This window comes from Phyllostomus hastatus, unplaced genomic scaffold, assembly GCF_019186645.2.
Source record: "Phyllostomus hastatus isolate PE091 unplaced genomic scaffold, TTU_PhHast_1.1 phas_scaffold_1066, whole genome shotgun sequence".
NCBI lineage: Eukaryota > Metazoa > Chordata > Mammalia > Chiroptera > Phyllostomidae > Phyllostomus > Phyllostomus hastatus.
In genome coordinates, this window is record NW_025334004.1 from 25,195,624 (window position 1) to 25,215,788 (window position 20,165).

The 20,165-nt window shown below is 52.8% G+C and overlaps 1 protein-coding gene across 1 annotated transcript; it reads left to right on the forward strand.

The window, feature by feature from the left end:
• The first annotated feature begins 569 nt into the window (after nt 1-569).
• Nucleotides 570-18,867, forward strand: LOC123828980 (pancreatic lipase-related protein 2-like). The gene is made up of 13 exons (XM_045854484.1): nt 570-640; nt 938-986; nt 2,817-2,971; nt 4,173-4,298; nt 6,346-6,480; nt 7,134-7,245; nt 8,119-8,238; nt 9,200-9,319; nt 12,400-12,518; nt 12,996-13,125; nt 14,821-14,932; nt 16,022-16,189; nt 18,498-18,867. Exons 2-13 carry the CDS (start codon nt 938-940, stop codon nt 18,559-18,561), a joined length of 1,410 nt encoding a protein of 469 aa, XP_045710440.1. The 5' UTR covers nt 570-640; the 3' UTR covers nt 18,562-18,867.
• Nucleotides 18,868-20,165: the final 1,298 nt, after the last annotated feature.

Here is a 20,165-nt window from a genome sequence, read left to right on the forward strand (position 1 = left end):
GGTTTAGAACCCAGGCCCTCCTCTCGGCGGCGAAGGAAAGAATCCACCCGCCTCCACCTTCTTATCTCCCGGCCAAGGTCCAGTCGATGCACCTTAAACATGCTTCCAAAGCAGAATATTTTTTTTTTCCTAAACAAAGCTATATTCAAACAGTGTTCTATTCTCTCTCTCGGGCCACAGGGCTGCCTTAGTTCTTATTCTCCGTGTGGGTTCTTTGGAGCGCTGCTCTCCACCCGCCCCGCCCCAAAGTAGAGGAGACGTGTGTGTCGCCCCAAACAGGCATGTCCCGGGCGCAGCACGTCTCGGGTTTGAGTTTCCGAAGGGGTTGGAATGGGGGGCGGGGGCTTGATGCTTCCCCGTCATCACCTGCGGAATGCGATCTTTTGGCAGCTGAACCTGTAGATTAGCGGAGGCCTTTCCTACCCCCAAAGTCAGTTTCTCTTTCCCCAAATAGCACTTTGTAAATGGCCCTGCTCCCGGGCTGAGCTGGCTGTATGTGTTTATGATAACCTCAGGTCAAAGCACACTTATCTCTCCTCCGTGTCCTTTCCTCCAAGGAGTCCAAAGGATAGAGCCTGGTTATAAAAGGCCACGGCCAGCGGCCAGTCCCTGCGCTGAGTGCAGCCCCAACGGTCGCACGGTAATTCGTGGCTCTGGGCAGGCAGGGAGCGTGGCAGGGCTGGGGCTGCCCCCAAGGGGGGAAGCCACTGCATTGGGGAGACCCTGAATCCAGGGTCCCGCAGAGGTGCTGCCCCACTCCTTGTGTGTGGGGAGGGCCTCAGCCCCAGTGTCCCTGCCTTCGGGGACAGCCCAATAGGGCCCAGGCACTGTGCTGCCGTGTCCCTCACTGTCCCCGGTGTGCTCCGGGCCACCTGCCCCGTCTGGGTTCAGTGGCCGGCCTCACTGACTGTGTGTGTCTGTGTTCTCCTCCATGCAGATGCTGCTCTCCTGGGCCATCGGCCTCCTCCTGCTGGCCACAGTCACAGGTGAGGATGCCGTCCCCGTCCCTTTGGGGAGAGAGTGACCGTGCCTGGGCTGGCCTTTGGGTGAGGCAGTTCCAGGCATCGTCATCATCATCATCATCATAGTTAAAGGCATGAGTATTATCTCGAGAAAAACAACAGTCGCCACCGCCCAGGGAGTGCTGACACTGCGGCAGACACAGGGCCACACGCTCCCCGGCTCATCGGCTGCCTCTGCTGCCCTAACGGCAGGCATTCCCCACAGGTCACTCCCAGGCGCTTTCCTCGTCCCCCTTTTCCTCTGGGATTCGCTTTGCCTGGTCTCTGCCCCATCCCACCCCCCAGTGTCCAGGCAGCCCCCCAGGGCCGCCCACCGTGCCTCAGACTCGCTTGTCCAGGCTTCGGCTCCACCCCTTACCGCCACCTCCTCACCTCTCCCTCCATGCCCACTGTCATCCAGGATTACAACACCTGTTACCTCTGAGGTCCGCCTCCCCTGCCTGCCCACCCCCGCCCCCACCTCTCCCAGGCTCTCCTGTCTCTGAGCCACCTATACCTGGCTTCCCAAAACACCTTCGTGGAGCACAAGTCCCCACCCTATTCACCAGCTCGGCACCCTCCAGCACCTCCCCGCTGTCCACCTCACAGCCCAGGTGCCTGAACCTGGCCTTCAAGCCCCTGCATTTGTCAGTCAAGGTCATCACCATTCCTTCCCTGTTAGGTTCCCCATCGTTCAGGGTAGGGCTTGTACCCGATCGGCCTTCGTGCCTCCTCCGTGTTTAGTAAACTTCCCAATTAAATGTCCCTGGTTCAAATCCTGGCTCCACCACGGGCTGTGATCTTGGGCAGCTTACTCTGTCTCTCTGTGCCTTGGTTTTTCCATCTGTAAAATGGAAATAATGCCTTACTCATGGGTGGCTTGGAGACTTAAAAGGGAAAATACTGGTGAAGCACCAGTGGGGTATCTGGCACAGAGTAAACAAGTGTTAACTATTACCAGTTTTTGAGGGAATGGCCGACATGTGGCACCATCAGTTTAGGAGGTGAGGAAGCCTAGGAGAGAAGACCCATGGAAATCCTCCGGATTTGACCACGTCCCCGCCGTGGTAACCACTTCCTGTGAAAATGTTTATGCTGTAGACTAGAGAAAGGACCCTCCGGCTTAGATGTGGTTATTGGGGTTATCTGTTGCAAGTTTTGAGCCCCTACTATATACAGAATGATGCAGAAATAAATCATCCCTGGTCCTGAAAAATTTACCTCTTCAAAAAACAACAGGGAAAACCTGACATGACAGAGAATGACTTGGGGGACAATGTGAGTAACAGGATGACGTGAAGACATGCGGATTGGACGGCGGCCATGAACGGCCGCCGTGCGCGTGGGCTGTGCCGGGCACAGTGCAGACGTCAGGATACATCAGGCAGCGTCACAGGGGCTTAGTAACTTCTCGATGCTGGGTGAATACATGCAAAGGGCCATCGGGGCTTCCTGGAAGAGGTAGTTTTAAGGTAGCAGATTCCCAGGGCTCTCAGCCATGCCCCCACTGGCCTGATGATAAGGCTTAGACAACATTAAACATGAGGTTGCCAGCCCCCTCCCCCCTAGACCTTCTGACTCAGAATCTCTGAGGGAGAAGCTGGGAATGTGTCCCTGCAACACATACATCCACCCCCAGCCACCGGGTGATTCTTGGCCCCATGGAACTTGGGGAACACTGACAACAAGGGAAAGATGAGTGCGGGCCTCAGCTGGCCCTGGCCACACACGGACACGCTGCCCTGGAGGGCTGAGGTGACAGGGCTCCTTTCCAGAACCTCGCAGAACCTCTGTCTGTTGCTCTTCCTGCCCCAGGAAAGGAAATCTGCTACAGACCCTTCGGCTGCTTCTCCGATGAGCGGCCGTGGACTGGGATCCTTCAGCGGCCCTTGAAGGTATTTCCCTGGTCCCCCGAGGACATCAACGTCCGGTTCCTTCTGTTCACAAATGAGAATCCGGACACCTACCAAGTAAGAGCGGCCGGGAAGCGACTGCGGGGTGGGCAGGGGCGGGCGCCGGCCCTGGAGCCCTGACGCAGCCGTCTGAAGAGCACTGCGCTGCCGTGGGATGTTCCAGGCGGTGCCCAGTCCCCAGTGTCCGCCACCTGGCTCTCAGGATCCGAGAGCCCGGATGAGGCCTCTGGGTGCCCAACCCAGACGCTCATCCGCCCCACACTCTTGTGCTCAGAACTTGCGGATCCTGGGAGGAAGGGGGTGTGGGCAGCACTTACTCAGGAGGAAACCCAGGCTTGGCGGGTCTGTCTTCTTCCTGCACTTGGCAGGGGAAGGAGAGAAGCCGCTCGGGGAACGTGGGGGCTGGGCAAGTAAACCCTTCCTGAGGATCTAGAAGACAGGCGGAGGAGAGGGGACATTCAACCACAAAAGTGAAAAGGGAGGGACCCTGGGAGTACCTTTCAGTTCCCAGAAGGCCTGCTGGGTGGGCACAGGACAGGCGTCCCCCAGGTGCTCGGAGGTGACCTGGCTGGCAGAGGGGCCTGAACAGGCCCCTGGCATGTGGGAGTCGAGTTGGTTCTTAGGTCCTTCAGGCTCGTGATGCTCCTCACAGCTCCACTGAGCAGGGCCCCCCCGCCCCACCCGGTGCCTCTGGCCCAGGGGCCCTTCACCTTTTCTGCTCTGGGGGCCTCTTCCACCGTAAGGGCCCCTTCTCAGGATGAAGCACTTACATGCATAACATAAACTACGTTGGATTACAAAGGAAACCAACTATATTGAAAAAGGGGTATCGGATCATTTAAAAAAGATATCTCTGTGATATAGTCACATATGTGCTGCTTTATTATTATCTCACTAAATAACAAGATCTAAGGGTTGATCTAATGACTACTGTCCTTAAAATAGTAAGGAGAGTACATGATTTTTAAGATGCCTGCAACAATGGTAATGTGACATGAAAATATCTGACTTTTATTGGTGACAACGTTGCTGCGACAACTGTGTCATGTTGCCCAATTGCATAACGGAAGTGCGAGAAAGTCCGTGAACTTGGACTTTCTGAATTGTATCCTCAAACCCCAGGTTGGGCACTCCTGTTTTAGCCTGACTCAGTTTCATGGGAGCTGAGCCTGTGAGCTCAGTCCTGCTAAAACGGGCTCTAACAGGTCTATGGCTAGGAAAGGCCCACATCCAAATCCCTCTTTCCTACTTGCACCAGCGGATCTCCCCCACGGACCTAGACACCGTCGAGGCTTCCAACTTCCGACTGGACCGGAAGACGCGCTTCATCATCCACGGCTTCCTAGACAAAGGGGAGGAGAGCTGGCTGCTGGACATGTGCAAGGTAGGGGCCACCGCCTCACCTGGCCACTCCCTGTGAGACCAGCACCCAGGCTCAAACATGGCAGCTCCATTCCCCTCAGACTGGGAAAGGAGACACTCCAGGTACAGATGGCCCCTTCCTTAAAACCCCAAGGAAAGCCTGGGTACTCAGGACCATCCATCGTCAAGTTCTCCCAACCTACCGACTTCTAGCCAGCCAGCTCCTCTTGAGGCTGAAGAGAACCAGAGTCCAATCAAAAAGCCCCAGGAGCCCTGACTGCGAGGCCCAGTTGGTGGGAGCATACCATGCACCACAAGGTTGCAGGTTTGATTCCCTGTCATGGGCACATACTTAGGTTGTGGATTTGATCCCTGGTTAGAGCTCATTCGAGAAGCGTCTGATTGATGTTTCTCTCTCACACTGGTCTGTCTCTCTCTCTCTCCCCCCTGCGCCCCCCACACTCCCCCCTTCCTCTCTCTCTAAAATCAATAAACATATCCTCAAGGGAGGATTTTTTTAAAAAGTTCCAGAAGCGGAGACTACACATTTATCTCTGGCATTTGTCGCTGATGGTGTATAGAAACCTCTATAGGACATTAAAAAAGCAAGAATACTTTAACCTTACCCTCTGAAGCCCTGCTATCCCATAGAACTTTCTGTGACGGTGGAAATGTTTTATGCCTTCACTGTCCAGATCAGGGGCCACTAACCACCTGTGCTTACTGAGCACTTGAAATGTGGAGAGTGTAACCAAAGAACTGAATTTTAAATCTTATTAACTTTAATTAAGTTTAAATAGCCACAGGTGGCTAGTGGCCACAGTATTGCACAGCGCAGTTCTAAGGTTATCATGAATATTAGTAATGAATTACTATTCATAACATCCACTTCCGGAGGACTTACCATGAGCCCAACACTGATGACCAGCGTCAGTCTTTGTCCCCTCTAATTCTCCCAGCGACTTTGTGAGGAAGGCACAGTGATCGTTCCCATTTCAAAGAGGGGGAAATTGAGGCGCGAAAAGTTCCGTACTCGCCCAGAGTTGAATCCAGAGGTGAAACGCAACACCAGGTCTTCTGTGTCTTCTGTCTGTAAGACGCCACAATCTGTGTGTCTACAGAGTTCATCTGTGGGAGGTGCCCATGGGCACGACTTGTAGCTTAGTCTGCACTGGGGCAGACCTCAGGCAGCTTCTTCCCACGGCTCATCTGCTCCTCTTGAGGTTAGAGTGTTCACATGTGCCCCCCAGGCCCAGAAGGCGGCCGTGTCAACCCGGAGCTGGGAGAATCAGGGGGACGTGGTCCGTCCCACTGCCCTGGCCTCCCACCAACCCCTCCCTGCCTCAGTCCAAGCTGCAGTCCGGGCCATCCCCAAGCGAACACAGGATCTCAGTGGCCCTTTCGGACATTTATCTGGCCCTCCCCAGGGGACCGGTGTCTGTGCTTGGGCAGCACACTGCGGTCCCACCACAGAACATAAAAGGTGCCTGCATCCAGGAGTGGCGCAGCCTACCGCAGTCTAAATTGTATCTTGTCCCTCGGGGCCTTATGCGCCCCTCCTGCATTGCTGGGATCATGCCAGCAGCCTCCCTGTGGCTTCAGCTACCCAGTACAAGAGTTGGCCAACTTCCTATAAAGGGCCGGGTAGGAGAGCTGTTAGCATTTGCAGGTCATAAGGTTTCAGCCCAACTCTGCTGCAGTTGAGAAACAGAGATGGAGACTTTGTAAACAAATGGGTGGGACTGCGTTCCAATAAAACTTTATTTACACGAGAAGGCAGGTTTGGCCGGCCGGTCATAGTTTGCTAAGCCCTGATCTCCTATGGACCTGGCTGTGTCAATAACCTTGTGGGAGACCTTAGACCAGTCACTTCCTCCATGCGAGGCCTCATCAGTTCTGTGTGGGTAAGAGGCCCAGGTCCTAGTGACACTGTGAGGGTGAGGACAAGTAGGAGAATGTTAGGGCTCTGACACCGACCAGCTGCTTGATGGGTGTGAATTCCCATCTCTGGAGTGTGTAACCTGTGTCTCCTAACGCATTGGTTTCCCCCTCTTCTTTTTGTCCACCAGAAAATGTTTCAAGTGGAGCAGGTGAACTGCATCTGCGTGGATTGGAGTCGAGGAGCCAAGACACAATACACCCAAGCCGTGCACAACATTCGAGTTGTGGGGGCGGAGATAGCTTTCCTAGTACAAGGGCTGTCGGTAAATCCCTGCCAGGGCCCCATCTGGTGGGGGAGGGGCAGCAAGGGGGGCAGGCAAGCGGAGGCAGCCTGGGGACTTGTGAGTAGGGCCTGCACCCTGAATCCTGGAAGCACAGAAGGGCTTTTCCTAAAATGAAGCTGCAGCCTTCTGCCCTCCCTAGATGTGGGCAGGTGAACCCCTTTGAGCCTCAGTTTCCCGCTTAGAGACCATCTTTCCTTGCAGGCCCTTCTGGGAATTCTAGAGCAGGCTGGGCTGTCCCACAGTTCTCAGTCCGGAAGATGAGTCCTCATCCTCAGATGAGAGAAAGCCCCTGACAGCCTCCTGGAAGGCCTATTCCAAAGCACCCCAGAGCAGACAGGCCCGAACCCCGCGGGGAGGGGAGGAAGGCCCGCGGTGGGTGCCGATGGAAGCGGGCAGCGCTCCGCCCAGGCGGCCTGCAGTTGACTCGGTGGCCGCTGGTCAGCACTGTTGGCCTGCGCACCAGCCGGCGCTGTGGGACCGGGGAGACTGCGACAACCGGCGGTCGGGTCGCGCCGTCCTAGGCGGTCCTGTAGCCCAGGGTGGTTCCTCTCCAGACCTGCCCCCATCCCCGTTCCCTGAGCCCGCGCACCCCTGCCATAGCCTGGGGGACCTGACACACCATCCTTCCGCAGACCGAGATGGGTTACAGCCTCGAGAACGTGCATCTCATCGGCCACAGCCTGGGCGCACACACAGCCGCGGAGGCCGGCAGGAGGCTGGGGGGCCTTGTGGGCAGGATCACAGGTAAGGGACACGCGGGTAGTGCCACCTGCGGGCTGTGGACGCCCCGACATTTGCACTTCCCACGGCCAAGGGCGCCCCTACTGGTCCTCCAGGAACTGATTTTAGGGGCTGCTGGACGGAGTAAAAAATAATTGCCCATACATTTTCACGTGAATTACAGAATACGTGTATATGATTGTAAATGAAAACACGTGTTTAAAAAAGAAAAATATAACTAGCACATGAAACCCATGACTTTGGGATTATTGTTGCTAGAGTGTGGCAGACTTTTAAAAAGTGAATTTTTTAACATTAATACTTACTGATTGTTTCTGCTGTGTCAAACACAGGCAGAAAATCTAAGTGCCTGGCTGAGACCTGCCTTAGGAGGCGCTCAGAAAATACTGAGAACGAATGAATGAGTGAATAAACGAACAAACGAACCACTAGGCAAAATGAAGGCACACAGGACTTAGCCAAGTTTGTACGTAACTGTGCAGTTTAATGAACGTCCTCTTTGTTCCGGGCACTGTACTAGGCACTGGGTGAAGGATAAGGGGAATAACAGTTTGTGCGTATGGAACATTTTTTTCTGTTTGCAAAGTTCTTTTTCTTACCCCTTTGCATGGGGTTTTCACAATAACCTTGTGAGGTAGGTTGCTGTTATTCCCACTTTCCGGATGAGGAAACTGAAGCGCAGGGAGCACAGACGTGTGACCTTGAGCAAACCTGGGCTAGAATGCAGGTCACTGCATCCTGTGCATCTCTTTGAAGATGAGCTGGCACGGGCCCTGCTTCAGGCAGAAATCCCCATGCATTCTGTGGGTACAGGGGTTAGAACCTGCCTGGTCATAGAACAGGGCCTCACTGCGCACCCTCCCCACCCCCTTCCAGGACTGGACCCGGCAGAGCCGTGCTTCCAGGGCACGCCCGAGGAGGTCCGGCTGGACGCGTCTGATGCCATGTTTGTGGATGTGATCCACACGGATTCTTCGCCCATCATCCCTTCCCTGGGTGAGTTCCTCGCTCCACCTCTCGGGCTGTGACCCGGGCTGTAACTGGTGAGAGTAGGTCCAGGGGCACCCCACACCACCCCTACACACACACATACATTGCGGGGTGGTACGCAAAATGGTGAACTACAGGAAGAGCCTGGGCACTGGCGAGTCCAAGGGGGTGCCAGCCACAAGTCGACAGCCAGTGCTGGGCCAGTGTGGCCTCAGATGGACCCCAACCCCCCAAAAAACCCCACTTCTCTAGCCGATGGAAGCTTGTGGCTCGGTCTTTAAACCCTGTGCCCTCCCCTGGCCTGCCACTGTCCAGAGTGGCAGGTGTACGTATTGTCGATGCCTGACCTATACTTGCAGCATGCAAAGTGAACCTTCGAATGTTTTGCTTACTTCTTTTGTGAAAGCTTTGGTTATAGTTTGTGTTGTTGGAGATTAAATATGTTCCTTTACTTAATTCTTCTGAAACCAACTGGGTGAACAGTTTTTTTTTAGTTTAAATAAATTAAAAATTTAAAATAAATAAATAAAACTATGTAAAGAATACATAATAAATAAAATCAATATTCTTTTTTTCTATGTAACTATTTTCTTATATAACTGGCCATGAAACATGCCAATAAAGGATATGTTTTTAATAACGACGGTAATTACCATGCGCCGCATCCAACATTTTGTACTCAGTAGGTCATTCACCATAGTAACAGCCCTGAAAAGTGAGCATTATTATTATTTTCTAGCTGAGGAAACCGAGGCTCAAAAAGCTTCAGTGTGTAAATAGGACCAGGTCGTGGTCACAGGTCTGTGTGTTTAAAAAGCCAACGCGCCCAGCCATTGTGCTGGGCTCTCGGCATAACAGTGGAGTGTTGTGTGGTCTCCACACAACACTGTCAGGCCATCTCTGGATGGCCATGACCTCGCCTCGGGACCACTTACCGCTCTGCTCACCTCTGCTTCCAATGTTGCAGGTTTTGGCATGAGCCAAAAGGTGGGCCATCTGGATTTCTATCCAAACGGAGGAAAGCACATGCCTGGATGTAAGAAAAATATCCTTTCCACCGTCATTGACATAAACGGACTGTGGGAAGGTATGTACATTGGAAAAGCAAGACAGCCGCTGCTCTCCTCGGGGAGAAAGCAGAATGCGTGGTCTGGCCCTGGTAGTGCCGAGTTCGCCACACCCGCGGGGTGCTCATTCCGTCCCAGGCATTTTCAGAACAGTGCCATGAGATCGTTCCTCTGCCTGCCCCCACTTTACAGATGAAGAAACTGGATCGGAAAAGTTATAAAACTTGCCCAAGGCCACCTTATCTTGAAGCCCCATTTCTGGGTGCAGAGCCCCGACCTCACAACCCAGCCTGTGTCATCCTCCCTTCCCCCCGCTTATCAGGAGGCGGAGACTTGAGCCGAACGGGCACACTGGCAAATACCCAGCTCCGGCCTCGCGTCCCCTCCCCATCCTACCTTTACTGCTTGCTTCTTGAAGGGCACACGCACAGACCTAGAGGGCTTTGACTTTCTCGCCCTTGGCTGCTGGCAGGTGCTAGGACTGGAAATGGGTTGAGCTGCTAAGGCGGCCAAGTGGGGACGTGCTCTGTGGGTTCGGGAAGCACATGCGCGGAGGGGAAGGCCTGGCGGTCTGGGGCGGAGGAGCCTCGTGTAGGTTGACGTCAGAAACATCCAAACCTGTAGAAAATTGTTATGAGTGTATCTGAGCCAAACTGACAATTGCTGGGAAGTGAAATCTCAAGGGACCGAGAAAATGCCCTGGAGAATGACAGTTCTGCAGCTTATTTTATACATGGGAATCGAAGAAGGGGACCTAAGGGGGTTACATGAAAACTTTTGGTAGATTGGTAGATTAAGGGGGAGAGAGAAAGCAAATTGGGAAAACTATGGAATCGGATAAGAAGTAAAACAGAGAAGCACATACTTCTTTTACATTGGCGAGTACAGAACAGTTGATGATCAGCATTCACGGCAGCAGGGGTGGTATTTGGGGAGCAGGATAACAGTGAGGGGTTCTGTGGTCTGGTGCTCTGGTGGTGGGGGATGCTCTGAGGGGTCTGGAAAAGATTATGCTGACATTTTAAAGGTATTTACCCTCGATGCAAAAAGAAAATAGGTTCAGTGAAGGTCAAGATTGACTTTTGGGAAGGAAGCTACAGGCCTGGGACGTGACTCCCCCCAAGACCTGCTTTTAGTAACAAAGTTTTATGTTTGGACCATCCCATGTAGTAACTTTCGGTCTCTGAGTTTGTAAGGCCACCATGCCGGTCTCCCCTGAGCTTGTCAGGTTTAGCGGATGGCCCCGTTGTCGTCACAGGTGTGTCTCCGTGTATCCGGGGAGCAGGCTCCGTCCCCCTCGTTTCAGGGGACTGACAGCACCATCTCCACTAGCTGCCCGAGTCTGGCCTTTGCTCTGTGCCTGTTGCTTCTCCCTTGAGACCCGGCTTCATCTCCTCCCTGAGAATGGGGGCTTTGAGTCGGTGGTCATTTCATCTGAGTATTTGATTTTCTGAGCTGGGAGTTTCCTGAAGCCAGGAACCGTGTCCTGTGCACCCCAGGCACCCCAGAACCCTGCTCAGGGTCTGGCCCAAAGCAAGCACTCAGCACAGTTCACGCCATGGAGCTGAGCGGCCTTCGGTGGCCTTTTAATATCCCACGTGCTTAATGTGAAAGAGCAGCGTGCGTAAAGCCACAGCCAGCGTCCGCCAGCTGTGAATGGAGCCTTTGACTTCCTCTTCGCCCGGCGCCAGGTAACTCCGGGGAAGACGCGGCTGTTCCCCCCGCCCCCCCGAAGGAGCACCAGAGTCACAATGAGGGCTGCCCCCTCCCAGAAGCGACTGCGCAGGGCACACATAATAGGAAGGAGCCCAGGTTTAATTAAGAAGGCAATTTAGCGTGAACAAGCCCGTGCACACTGGAGTGTGCCTCTATTGTGTGGGCCTCCGAGTCACCCGGCGCTGGGCGCCGAGGAACAATGAAATCCCCTTGCTCCTCTATTAGGGGATCCCTGGGCAGCAATTTTGGATGAAAGAAACAATTAACTTTGAAATAGATTGTGTCGTCTGGTAATGAGCATTGGTGTGGGGCACTAACCAGCTTGGCTGGAAGTAGCTGGGCCATGGGGGCAGGCAGAGCCGCGGGCTGTGGTGAGCTAATCCCCCCAGCACAAAGGGCACCTGTCTTTTCTCCGTGGGTGGTGGATGAAGCCCACCAGACCCCCCAGAAGTGGTCCCCAGGTATGTCTGGGATCACTGTGGGTCACGCCATGGGACGTTCTGTACCAAGTAGCTGGAGAGACAAAACAAATGGTTTTGCAAACAGGAGGACATTGATTTAAAGAAAAAAATGGTAAATAAAATGCAGTGGAAGAGTAGCCAGATGGCCATGGCGACCTTGATCTCCAGCGCTGTTTTACCTTGTGCCTGGAAAAATGAAGAGGGAGAATTTCTCAGCCCGAGGCCGCAGGCGCAGAAAGGCTGGGTTCCTGCGAAAGGCCTGTCCGGGGAGGTCCGGAGTTCTTGAACTGTGGCCCTGGGGCGGACGCCACTGCCCGCTGGTGCGGTTCGCCTTTGCAGCGACGGGTTTTAATGCACTGCTGTCATTCAAGCATGAACACATTTTTATGTGAAAGTCAAGGTGCTGGCTTCTGATGAAAGATCAGAAGACCAAGCAATCTGGGCCCTCACATTCAACAACGGGCTGACCTATGGGAGAGTCGTTTTTAAAGCAATTGCTCTTCTCTCTCTCTCTCTCCTCCCTCTCTCTATTTTTTCACTCCACCTCACCCTCATGCCCCTGGCCCTCACCGTCCATTTATGTCCAATGCCTGGTCCCTGGAGGCTTGGACAGACATGCCTGTAAGAACTGGTCACTCCCCAGCCCTTGCCCAAGCCTGGGTAGGCCCTCCTCAGCAAATGCAATCATGGTAGGGAGAGTAAAGCAACTCTAGCCAAACGCCAGTGTTAAACAAGTCCCCAAATTTCCTGCTTGTCCCTAAGTATCTCAGAGTCAATGACAGAACCTTTAAATGGTGACCCAGACATTCAGGAGTGCTGACACCCATCTGTAAAATGTGGTGGCAATCCCTTACTGGGTCAGAATGGGTCAAGCATCACATGTGAAATGCTCTTGTGAGCTCCGGTGGATTTTGCTTCCTCAGGAACCCGAGCCTTTGCAGCTTGCAATCACCTGAGAAGCTACAAGTATTACGCAAACAGCATCCTCAACCCCAGCGGCTTCCTGGGCTACCCGTGTGCGTCCTACGAGGAGTTTGAGGAGGTGGGTCACCCCAGGGGCCCGGGGAAGGTGTTGCTGGTGGCTCCGTCATTGTTGGTTGTGTCCCTGTGGCTTGGAACAGCACAGAGATGTCACCGCACGACTAGTGAGAACAGCTACTGGCCATGCCGAGGCTCATGGAGGCTTGCTACTTACTTCCAGGGGCGGGGTGGGCGGGAGGCGGATGGCACAGGCTCCCCTGGGCTGGGCCGTTCCCCAGACCCCCAGCTTTTCCTTCTGAAAAATTCTCGAAGGGTGCACGGGTGGCATGGGAAAGATGAATACGTGCACGCGGTCATCAGTGGGCGGAGGGTAGAATGGACAGATGGATGGGAAGATGGTTGGGCAGATGAGAGAATGGGTGAGGGGTGGGGAGTGAGGGGTGGGGGGTAGATGGGAAGAGGAGCTAATCTACTGAGTAATTGAGTGGCTGAGTCAAAGGCCAACCACTCACAGACAAACTACTTTTTTTCCCACTAGAACAACTGTTTCCCTTGTCCGGCTGGAGGGTGCCCCAGAATGGGGCACTACGCGGACCAGTTTCAGGGGAAGACCAGTGCGGTGGGACAGACGTTCTTCCTGAACACAGGAGAGAATGGTAACTTCACTAGTAAGTTTCCATTTTGCCCATTTAAAAGTTGCAAATAAATTTAAAAGTTGCAAATGATTTTGAAAGGTGGATCAACCTTATTCATTAGGGCCCTTGGTAGCAAGGGAGAGAAACTCCACTCTAACCTGCTTATGCTGGAATGGAAGGGCCGTAGAATGAAGGACAGTAGACCCCAGGCACTTGTCTGGGGTCTCACGTTCTCCCCTGTAACCAGTAATCCTGATCAGTAAAAACGGTGCAGGGAGTGGCCCAGCCTGGGTCACGTGTCCCCCCAACCCTGTGTCAACCCTGTGTAACTGATAAACAACCAAATACTATACACAGCCATCTAAAAAAGGAGATAAAAAACCTCTCAGGCATATTAAGTGACGAAGCATGTAGCAAAACAACATTACATGTAATGCAAAACAACATCATGTAATCCATGACACATTTATCATGGATGAGCCAGGGTCCCTACAGGAGACAGAGCTCACCCAGGTGTTTCACATGAGGAGACCTCATTGAAGGGTCCGATTTTGGAGGTGTGGACAGGGGCAAGGGAACAGACCAGGGATGCCGAGGCTCCCAGAATCTAGTGGCCGCGGGGCCCCTGGAACGGAGTGGCATCAGCGAGGAAGCCAGTTACTGCCAGACACCTGGCACGAGAGCAAGGAGGGGGCAGAGGAGCAAATACCTCCGTCTCCCTCCTCCTGCCTCTGCCTCCCACGCAAGCCTCTCACGGGCGGAACCCGACAGAAAGCCCGCGGCGCGGGTTCCTGGGGAGGTTAACCTGCTGGAGCACAGGTCAGGGCAGAGAAGGGCCGTGAACTGTCTGGTGTGGGGATGGGCGGAGAGAATAGAGGATAAGAGTGCGTGCTATTTACGGAAGGGGGAGAAGCCTATCGTTTTATATATTCATATATATGTGTGTGTAAATGCTCATAGAAAGCTCTAGATTGGGGAATCCTGACTTTGGCTCTGCTGACAATTAGATAATTAGATAATTTGTTATTGGGGGCCAGGGGGCTGTCCTGTGCATTGGAGTATGTTTAGCAAATCCATGGCCTGTACCAGAGAGATGCCAGTCGCCCCCAACCACCCACCCACCCACCGCACTCCCCCTGGTGTGACGATCAACAATGTCTCCGGACAGAGCCAAAAGTCCTTCTCGAGAAGCAAAGTCGCCCTCTGGACTTACTAAGCGTAGAGACCAGACCGGAGACTTCAGGGAAGCACCTGAGTTGGAGGGCAGGTGGATGGGGTGCTGGTGAAGGGTTCATTTTGTTATTATTTTTTAAATGTATCTGGGTGGTTTTCCATGGAGAATATGTCCATGGCAAGGCAAAACAACAAAAATTTAAAAAGAGAACGGTAAGCGATGTATCCAAATGCCGGAGCCCCAGGCATCCCCTCTCCCTGGGGCCTGGCTGGTGTGGCCACGTGCGGCGCAGGCCCACGGGCAAGGCGGCCCGCCGCACGGCTGGGCTGGCAGGAGACCGTGCTGAACCGTAACGCTTAGATCCCCGAGTCCCTCACCCCCACCTGGGACCCAAATTCCTGGGGGCCCGGCTTCCCTGAAGGTAACGATTAGCCACATTGTCCCTTCGCTCACACTCACGGGGACTCAGAGCTGGGGATGAGAACGCCTCCATAGGGTCACTGTTTCCAACGAGATGAGTTCGTTGAACGGGTTGTATTTCTCTCTGTGCACAGGTTGGAGGTACAGGGTGTCAGTCACCCTGGCCGGGAAGAAGAAAGTGAGCGGGTACATCCGGGTTGCTCTCTACGGAAGTAACGGGAACTCGAAGCAGTTTGAGATTTTCAAGTAAGTCTGACAGTGAAGTGAAATGACCATGCTTCCCCTAACAGATTATTCGGAAAATACTGGACATAAACAGCTTTATAAATCCAGCCACCTGTTATGCAGAGCCATGGAATCCTGGAATGTCAGAGCTGGAAGGAAGTCTTAGCATCTAGTTCAGCCACCCCATATGAGAAGAGTGAGGTGCAGAGGGGAAGAACTCATTATTTAAAAAAAAATTTTATTTATCGATTTTCAGAGAGAGAGGAAAGAAGGAGAGAGAGAGAGAGAGAAACATTGATGTGTTGGTCTACTTATTTTATGCATTCATTAGTTGAGTCTTACATGTGCCCTGACTGGGGATCGAACCTGCAACCTTGCTGTACCGGGATGATGCTCTAACCAACTGAGCTACTTGGCCAGGGCCAGAGTTCACTATGTTAAATGCTGACTCCTTTTGATTGTCAATCATTGCTTCCTTCCTGCTTGAATTTTAGGAATGTCGCATTCTCCTTAGACAAGGCACATTTATAAGGCAACACCTTTCTGCCCTACACACATGCTCCTCATGCTGCACGCAAAGCCGGGGGCCACATTTCTTGTCGCTGTGACCGCCTCAGCCCCCAGCTTTTGCTGGGCGTATGAGCTGCTTGGTAAAAATGTGTTGGATGAATGCAGAACTGTGCTGTAAAATTAGAGTCTGATTTTGCACTAACTTTACATGATAATTCTCACGTTAAGTTCAAGTTCTTTGACAACACCCTATGCTCCATGTGAGATGCCCACAAACGGCCTCTGCTGAGCCGCATGCATCTTTAAACATAAGACATAAGGAGTCCCGCAGTGAACTCAGCGAGTTAATATCCCACCCCAAACATTGGACTTCCCTCTGGGTACCAATTAAAACAGTGGAAACGTGGAGTCCAGCAGTTTTTAAAGGCATGTTCCTCACACATACATGTGTGTTGTAGCAGTCCCTGGATGTGATGGAGTCATTGAAGGTGTTGGCGGAAACCCCACACCAGCAGCTGTTGTGTGGAGAGCCAGTGGGTTGCTGATGTGGCGGGTGCTCGTCTCTCCAGCTGATGGAACATTTTATGTCTCTGCTTTCAGAGGGTCCCTCAAACCGGATGCCAACCACACACGTGACATTGACGTGAACCTCAATATTGGAGAAATCCAGAAGGTGAAGTTCCTCTGGAACAACCACGTGATCAACCTCTTCCGGCCCAAACTGGGGGCCTCCCAGATCACCGTGCAGTGTGGTGAAGACGGGATCGAGTGTGTATCTTTTTTTCCCACCTAAGTCGCCTTTCTGTATTTACCGGTCTATCCATCCACACAGACATCCGTGCACACATTGAGTCACCCAGCCGCCCTTCTGTGCATCCATCCCCCCCAGCATTCATTCCTCCCTTTCTGCCCTTCCACTTCACCACCTACCTACCCTCTTATCCCTCCAGCCATTCATCTGCCCAACTATGCCTCTCAGCTCCCCATCGAGCCATCTGCTTTACTCCGAAAAATCAGATGTCGTTCTCTTAGAGCCACATTCAGCTGGGCAGGAACACGGCATCCGTTTTAAGGCGTAGGTAGGAGAAACAGGCAAATTAAGACTGTTTTACTTGCACGGTAAGGAAGTCACCGGGGCAGCAGTGGTAGGAAACCTCTGAGTTCACTTCAGCCGGGGTGCATTTATCAATACAGACTGTTTGGTTTGAGACTCTGGCGTGGCAGGAACATGGACTGTGTTCGGATCTGGCTCACCACGGCAAGCTCTTCTCTTTCTGACGGAAGAGAATCTCACTTGGCAAGAGCTGGGAAAGAATGTAACAGTGTTTAAAATATGGAAAGAAAGGCTACCTCAAAGGAAGAACAGAAAATAATGGGATGTTAGCATTGGAAGGAAATTTTGGGATCCCCTTTCAAACGCTCTCACTTTAAGATGAGGCGAGTGACATTCAAGAGTCGAGTGACTTGTCTAAGGCTACCTAGGGAAGCTAGAGGGAAGAATATTGGGCTTCAGATTGTTTCCAAAATCACACGCCAAGCTCTTGCTCAGCTGTGTGACTAAACACTGATGACTGTATGTGGTCCTGTTCCTTATTCCTGGGTGCGTGGTCAGCAGGATCAGATGTCACTGAGGTTGTGCTATTACTGTGCAGACTCCAGAGCAGAGCTGGAGACACGAGGCACAGCCAGGACTTGAACCCCAGTCCTCTGCCCTCTGATCCAGCCCTCTCTCCACTGTGCCCGTCCAGCCCACACAGCTGGCCGTGGAGTTGAGGAGCCCATGAGGCCTGGCTGTGGAATGCACTGTCTGATCCCTCCCGTCTATAGGTGGGAATGAGGACGCAGTACAGCTCACACGCTGTCTGTCCCAAACACCAAAGTCTCCCTGCACCCCAGAAGAGGGCTTCCTGGTCAAGGAGCTCCTTCTGAAGCTGAGGCCTGGGGGAGACTTGCTTGGCCAACCGTCCCCGTGCAGCCAAAGACGCCTGCAAGAAAAGAAGGGGCCAGAGTGCCCTGCGTCTCATGGCTGGGTGGCTGCCCTGACCTGAGAGGCCCCGCCCTCTTCAGGAGTGGCATCCCTTTATGAGCAGTCCCCCCGCCCCTGCCAACATCTTTATTGAGACGTAGTTTTTATACCATGTGTTCACTTGTTTAAAGTGGGTACTTGAGTGACGTTTAGTATATTTAGAGTGTTGTGTAATTACTTCTACAGTCAATTTTGGAGCATTTCATTGCCTCCCCCCAAAAATCCCATACCCAGCAGCCAGCACCCTGTAATCCCCCATCCCTTTTCTCCAACTCCAGGCAGCTGTTTTCTGTTTCTGTAGATCTTCCCGTTCTGGACACTTCATATAATGGAGTCACAACATGTGTAGCCCTTTGTGACTGGCTTCTTTCACATAGCAGGACGTTTTCCAGATTCATCCGTGTTCTATCCTGTATCAGTACTTTCTTTCTATTGATTGTCTAATAATATTCTATTATATGGCTATCCCACATTTTAGTTACCCATTTTCCAGTTGACAGACATTAGGGTTGTTTCCACTCTGGGGCTATTATGAATAATGCTGCTGCAAAACTTTATGTACACGTTTTTGTGTGGACATATGTTTTCAGTTTTCTTGGGTGTGTGCCTACGAGTGGAATTTGTAGGTTATGTGATTAGAAGAACTGACCGTTTTCCCAAGTGGCTGCAGCATTTTCCACGCCCAGGAGCAGTATCCGAAAATGCTCCAGGATTTTAACTGTCGGGAAAGTCCCCTGTGGACAGGCTAAGGCGCCCCTGGCCCCTGAGTTCACGGCCAGGCCCAAAGCTGCAGGCTCCGTGGAGATCCCTTTGGTTTTGTAAACCCTTGGTGTGACACAGCCGATTCACTCTCTCATTAACAGGCCACGGGAGGGGGGACGTTCCTGAAGGGGTTTTGCTCAGTGAGAACCACGTGGATTCTGCCAGGCGCAGCAGAGCCTTTCGGTCAGAAAATCTGAATTCCAGGGGTTGGCTAAATGCTGTTCACTTGTCTGAGGTCACACTTCCCCAAGCTAATGAGCCTCATCCTGAACGTGTTTTCCTCCGCAGGTATCATTTTTGTAGCAGTGACACCGTGAAAAAAGACGTTTTACAGTCTCTTTACCCTTGTTAAAAGTGCCCTTGCCCTGGCTGGTGTGGATCAGTGGATTGAGAACCATCCTGCAAATGGAAGTGTCACAGGTTCAATTCCCAGTCAGGGCACATGCCTGGGTTGCAGGCCAGGTCCCCAGTAGCGGGCGCATGAGGAGCAACCACACATTGATGCTTCTCTCCTTCTCTTTCTCCCTCCCTTCCCTTATATCTAAAAATGAATAAAAAAGACCTTTTAGAAAAGTGGTTTAAAAAAAGTTCAGTGCCTCCCTGTATCTTCTTCATGCTAATAAATGTTTGATGCCCTCGGGTTGACATTGAGGGGTGAGTTTGACATGCTCCGTGTGCTGGAGTCACATTCGGAAGTGATTTTGGGGACTGGAGCCCAGGTGGCTGCAGGCCACGCCCAGAAACCTCCCACCGCCATCCCTTGCCACCACCCCCTCGGGGCACTCTGTACGACTGTTCTAATGCGGGCCAGGAAGTTCTGTCCTATTGGAACAGCTCATCCTTGTATCCTCGTGTTGCCCACCCAGCCTTTAGCATCCTGGGGAAGGGAGCTCACCCCATGGGAGAGCAGCCAGTGTGGCGTGCATACCTCCGAGCCTGTATTTACATTACGCCAGCCTGCGCCATGGAGGAGGAGCGGCTTAAAAAGGAAGTTAATACACACACACAGCACAGAACGCCAGTGATCCAGAAGGGTTTTCTCACATGAGGTTTGTCGTCTTCCATCCTGGCCCCCAAGTCTCTCAGTTCCTCTCCCAGGGACAACTTGAGTTTTTCCCAGAAATGTTCTATATAACACATGTATCTATTTCACACACCCCAGGCGCGGCCCGCCCCTTTTTAAACAGAGGGTAGCCTGCAACACACAGCGTCCTTACCCTGCTATTCACACTATCAGCAAACTGGATATTATCCTCTAATTGTACAGAGGGAGCTTCTCCGTTCTTCAGAGGGCTTCCCAGATGCCACTGCGGCGTGCAGGGGCTGCGCTCGCCCCTGCTGATGGGCATAGAAGTGGTCTCCAGAATTTTCCTAGTGCAAATCTGCGTGCATCGAATGTCCTTTTAGGGTGCATGTGGAGTGCGGGCCACCTGGTCTGGCCCCCGCCCGAGCATGGCCTCCCACGAACCCTGGCCAGCCTGCCCCCTTGTTCCTGGGGGCCCAGTGAGTAAGTAGGCTGGTGCCAGGTAGAGAGAGTCACTTTCGGGGCTGGAGGATGGTGGAGGAGGGTTTGCCTGCTGGGCAGGAGTAGGAGCATTCCCTGTTTAATTCTCAGAATCCAGGAATGGCTCCATTTAGCGATTCCTTGAAAGGCATCGTGACAGCTGTGGCTGGTGCCGGAAGAGAGCCGGGGGGTGACTCACCCACTGAGATTCTGAGAGCCAGGGCAGGAGGAGCTCCCCCTCCCTTCCCGGGCCGCCTCTCCTTCCTAGCAGGACGAAGAGCTGCAGCTCAGCACCGTGGGATTTTTCTTTCATTCTCCTTTCTCCCGCATGTTTTCTAAACTTCTTTTTCCTGAAGCGCTGTGTGGGCATTTAAAATCTTGGCCTGGTGCAGAGAGATAGGTCCTTGTCTCAGAACGTCAAGACTTTCCAGAGCCCAATAAAACTGCACATT

Excerpts from the sequence above, each read along its gene's own strand:
- LOC123828980 (XM_045854484.1), top strand. The coding sequence starts at position 938 with ATGCTGCTCTCCTGGGCCATCGGCCTCCTCCTGCTGGCCACAGTCACA. Across the intron at positions 987-2,816 it reads CCTGCTGGCCACAGTCACAG|GAAAGGAAATCTGCTACAGA; the intron begins GTGAGGATGCCG and ends TTCCTGCCCCAG. Across the intron at positions 14,933-16,021 it reads AAGCAGTTTGAGATTTTCAA|AGGGTCCCTCAAACCGGATG; the intron begins GTAAGTCTGACA and ends CTCTGCTTTCAG.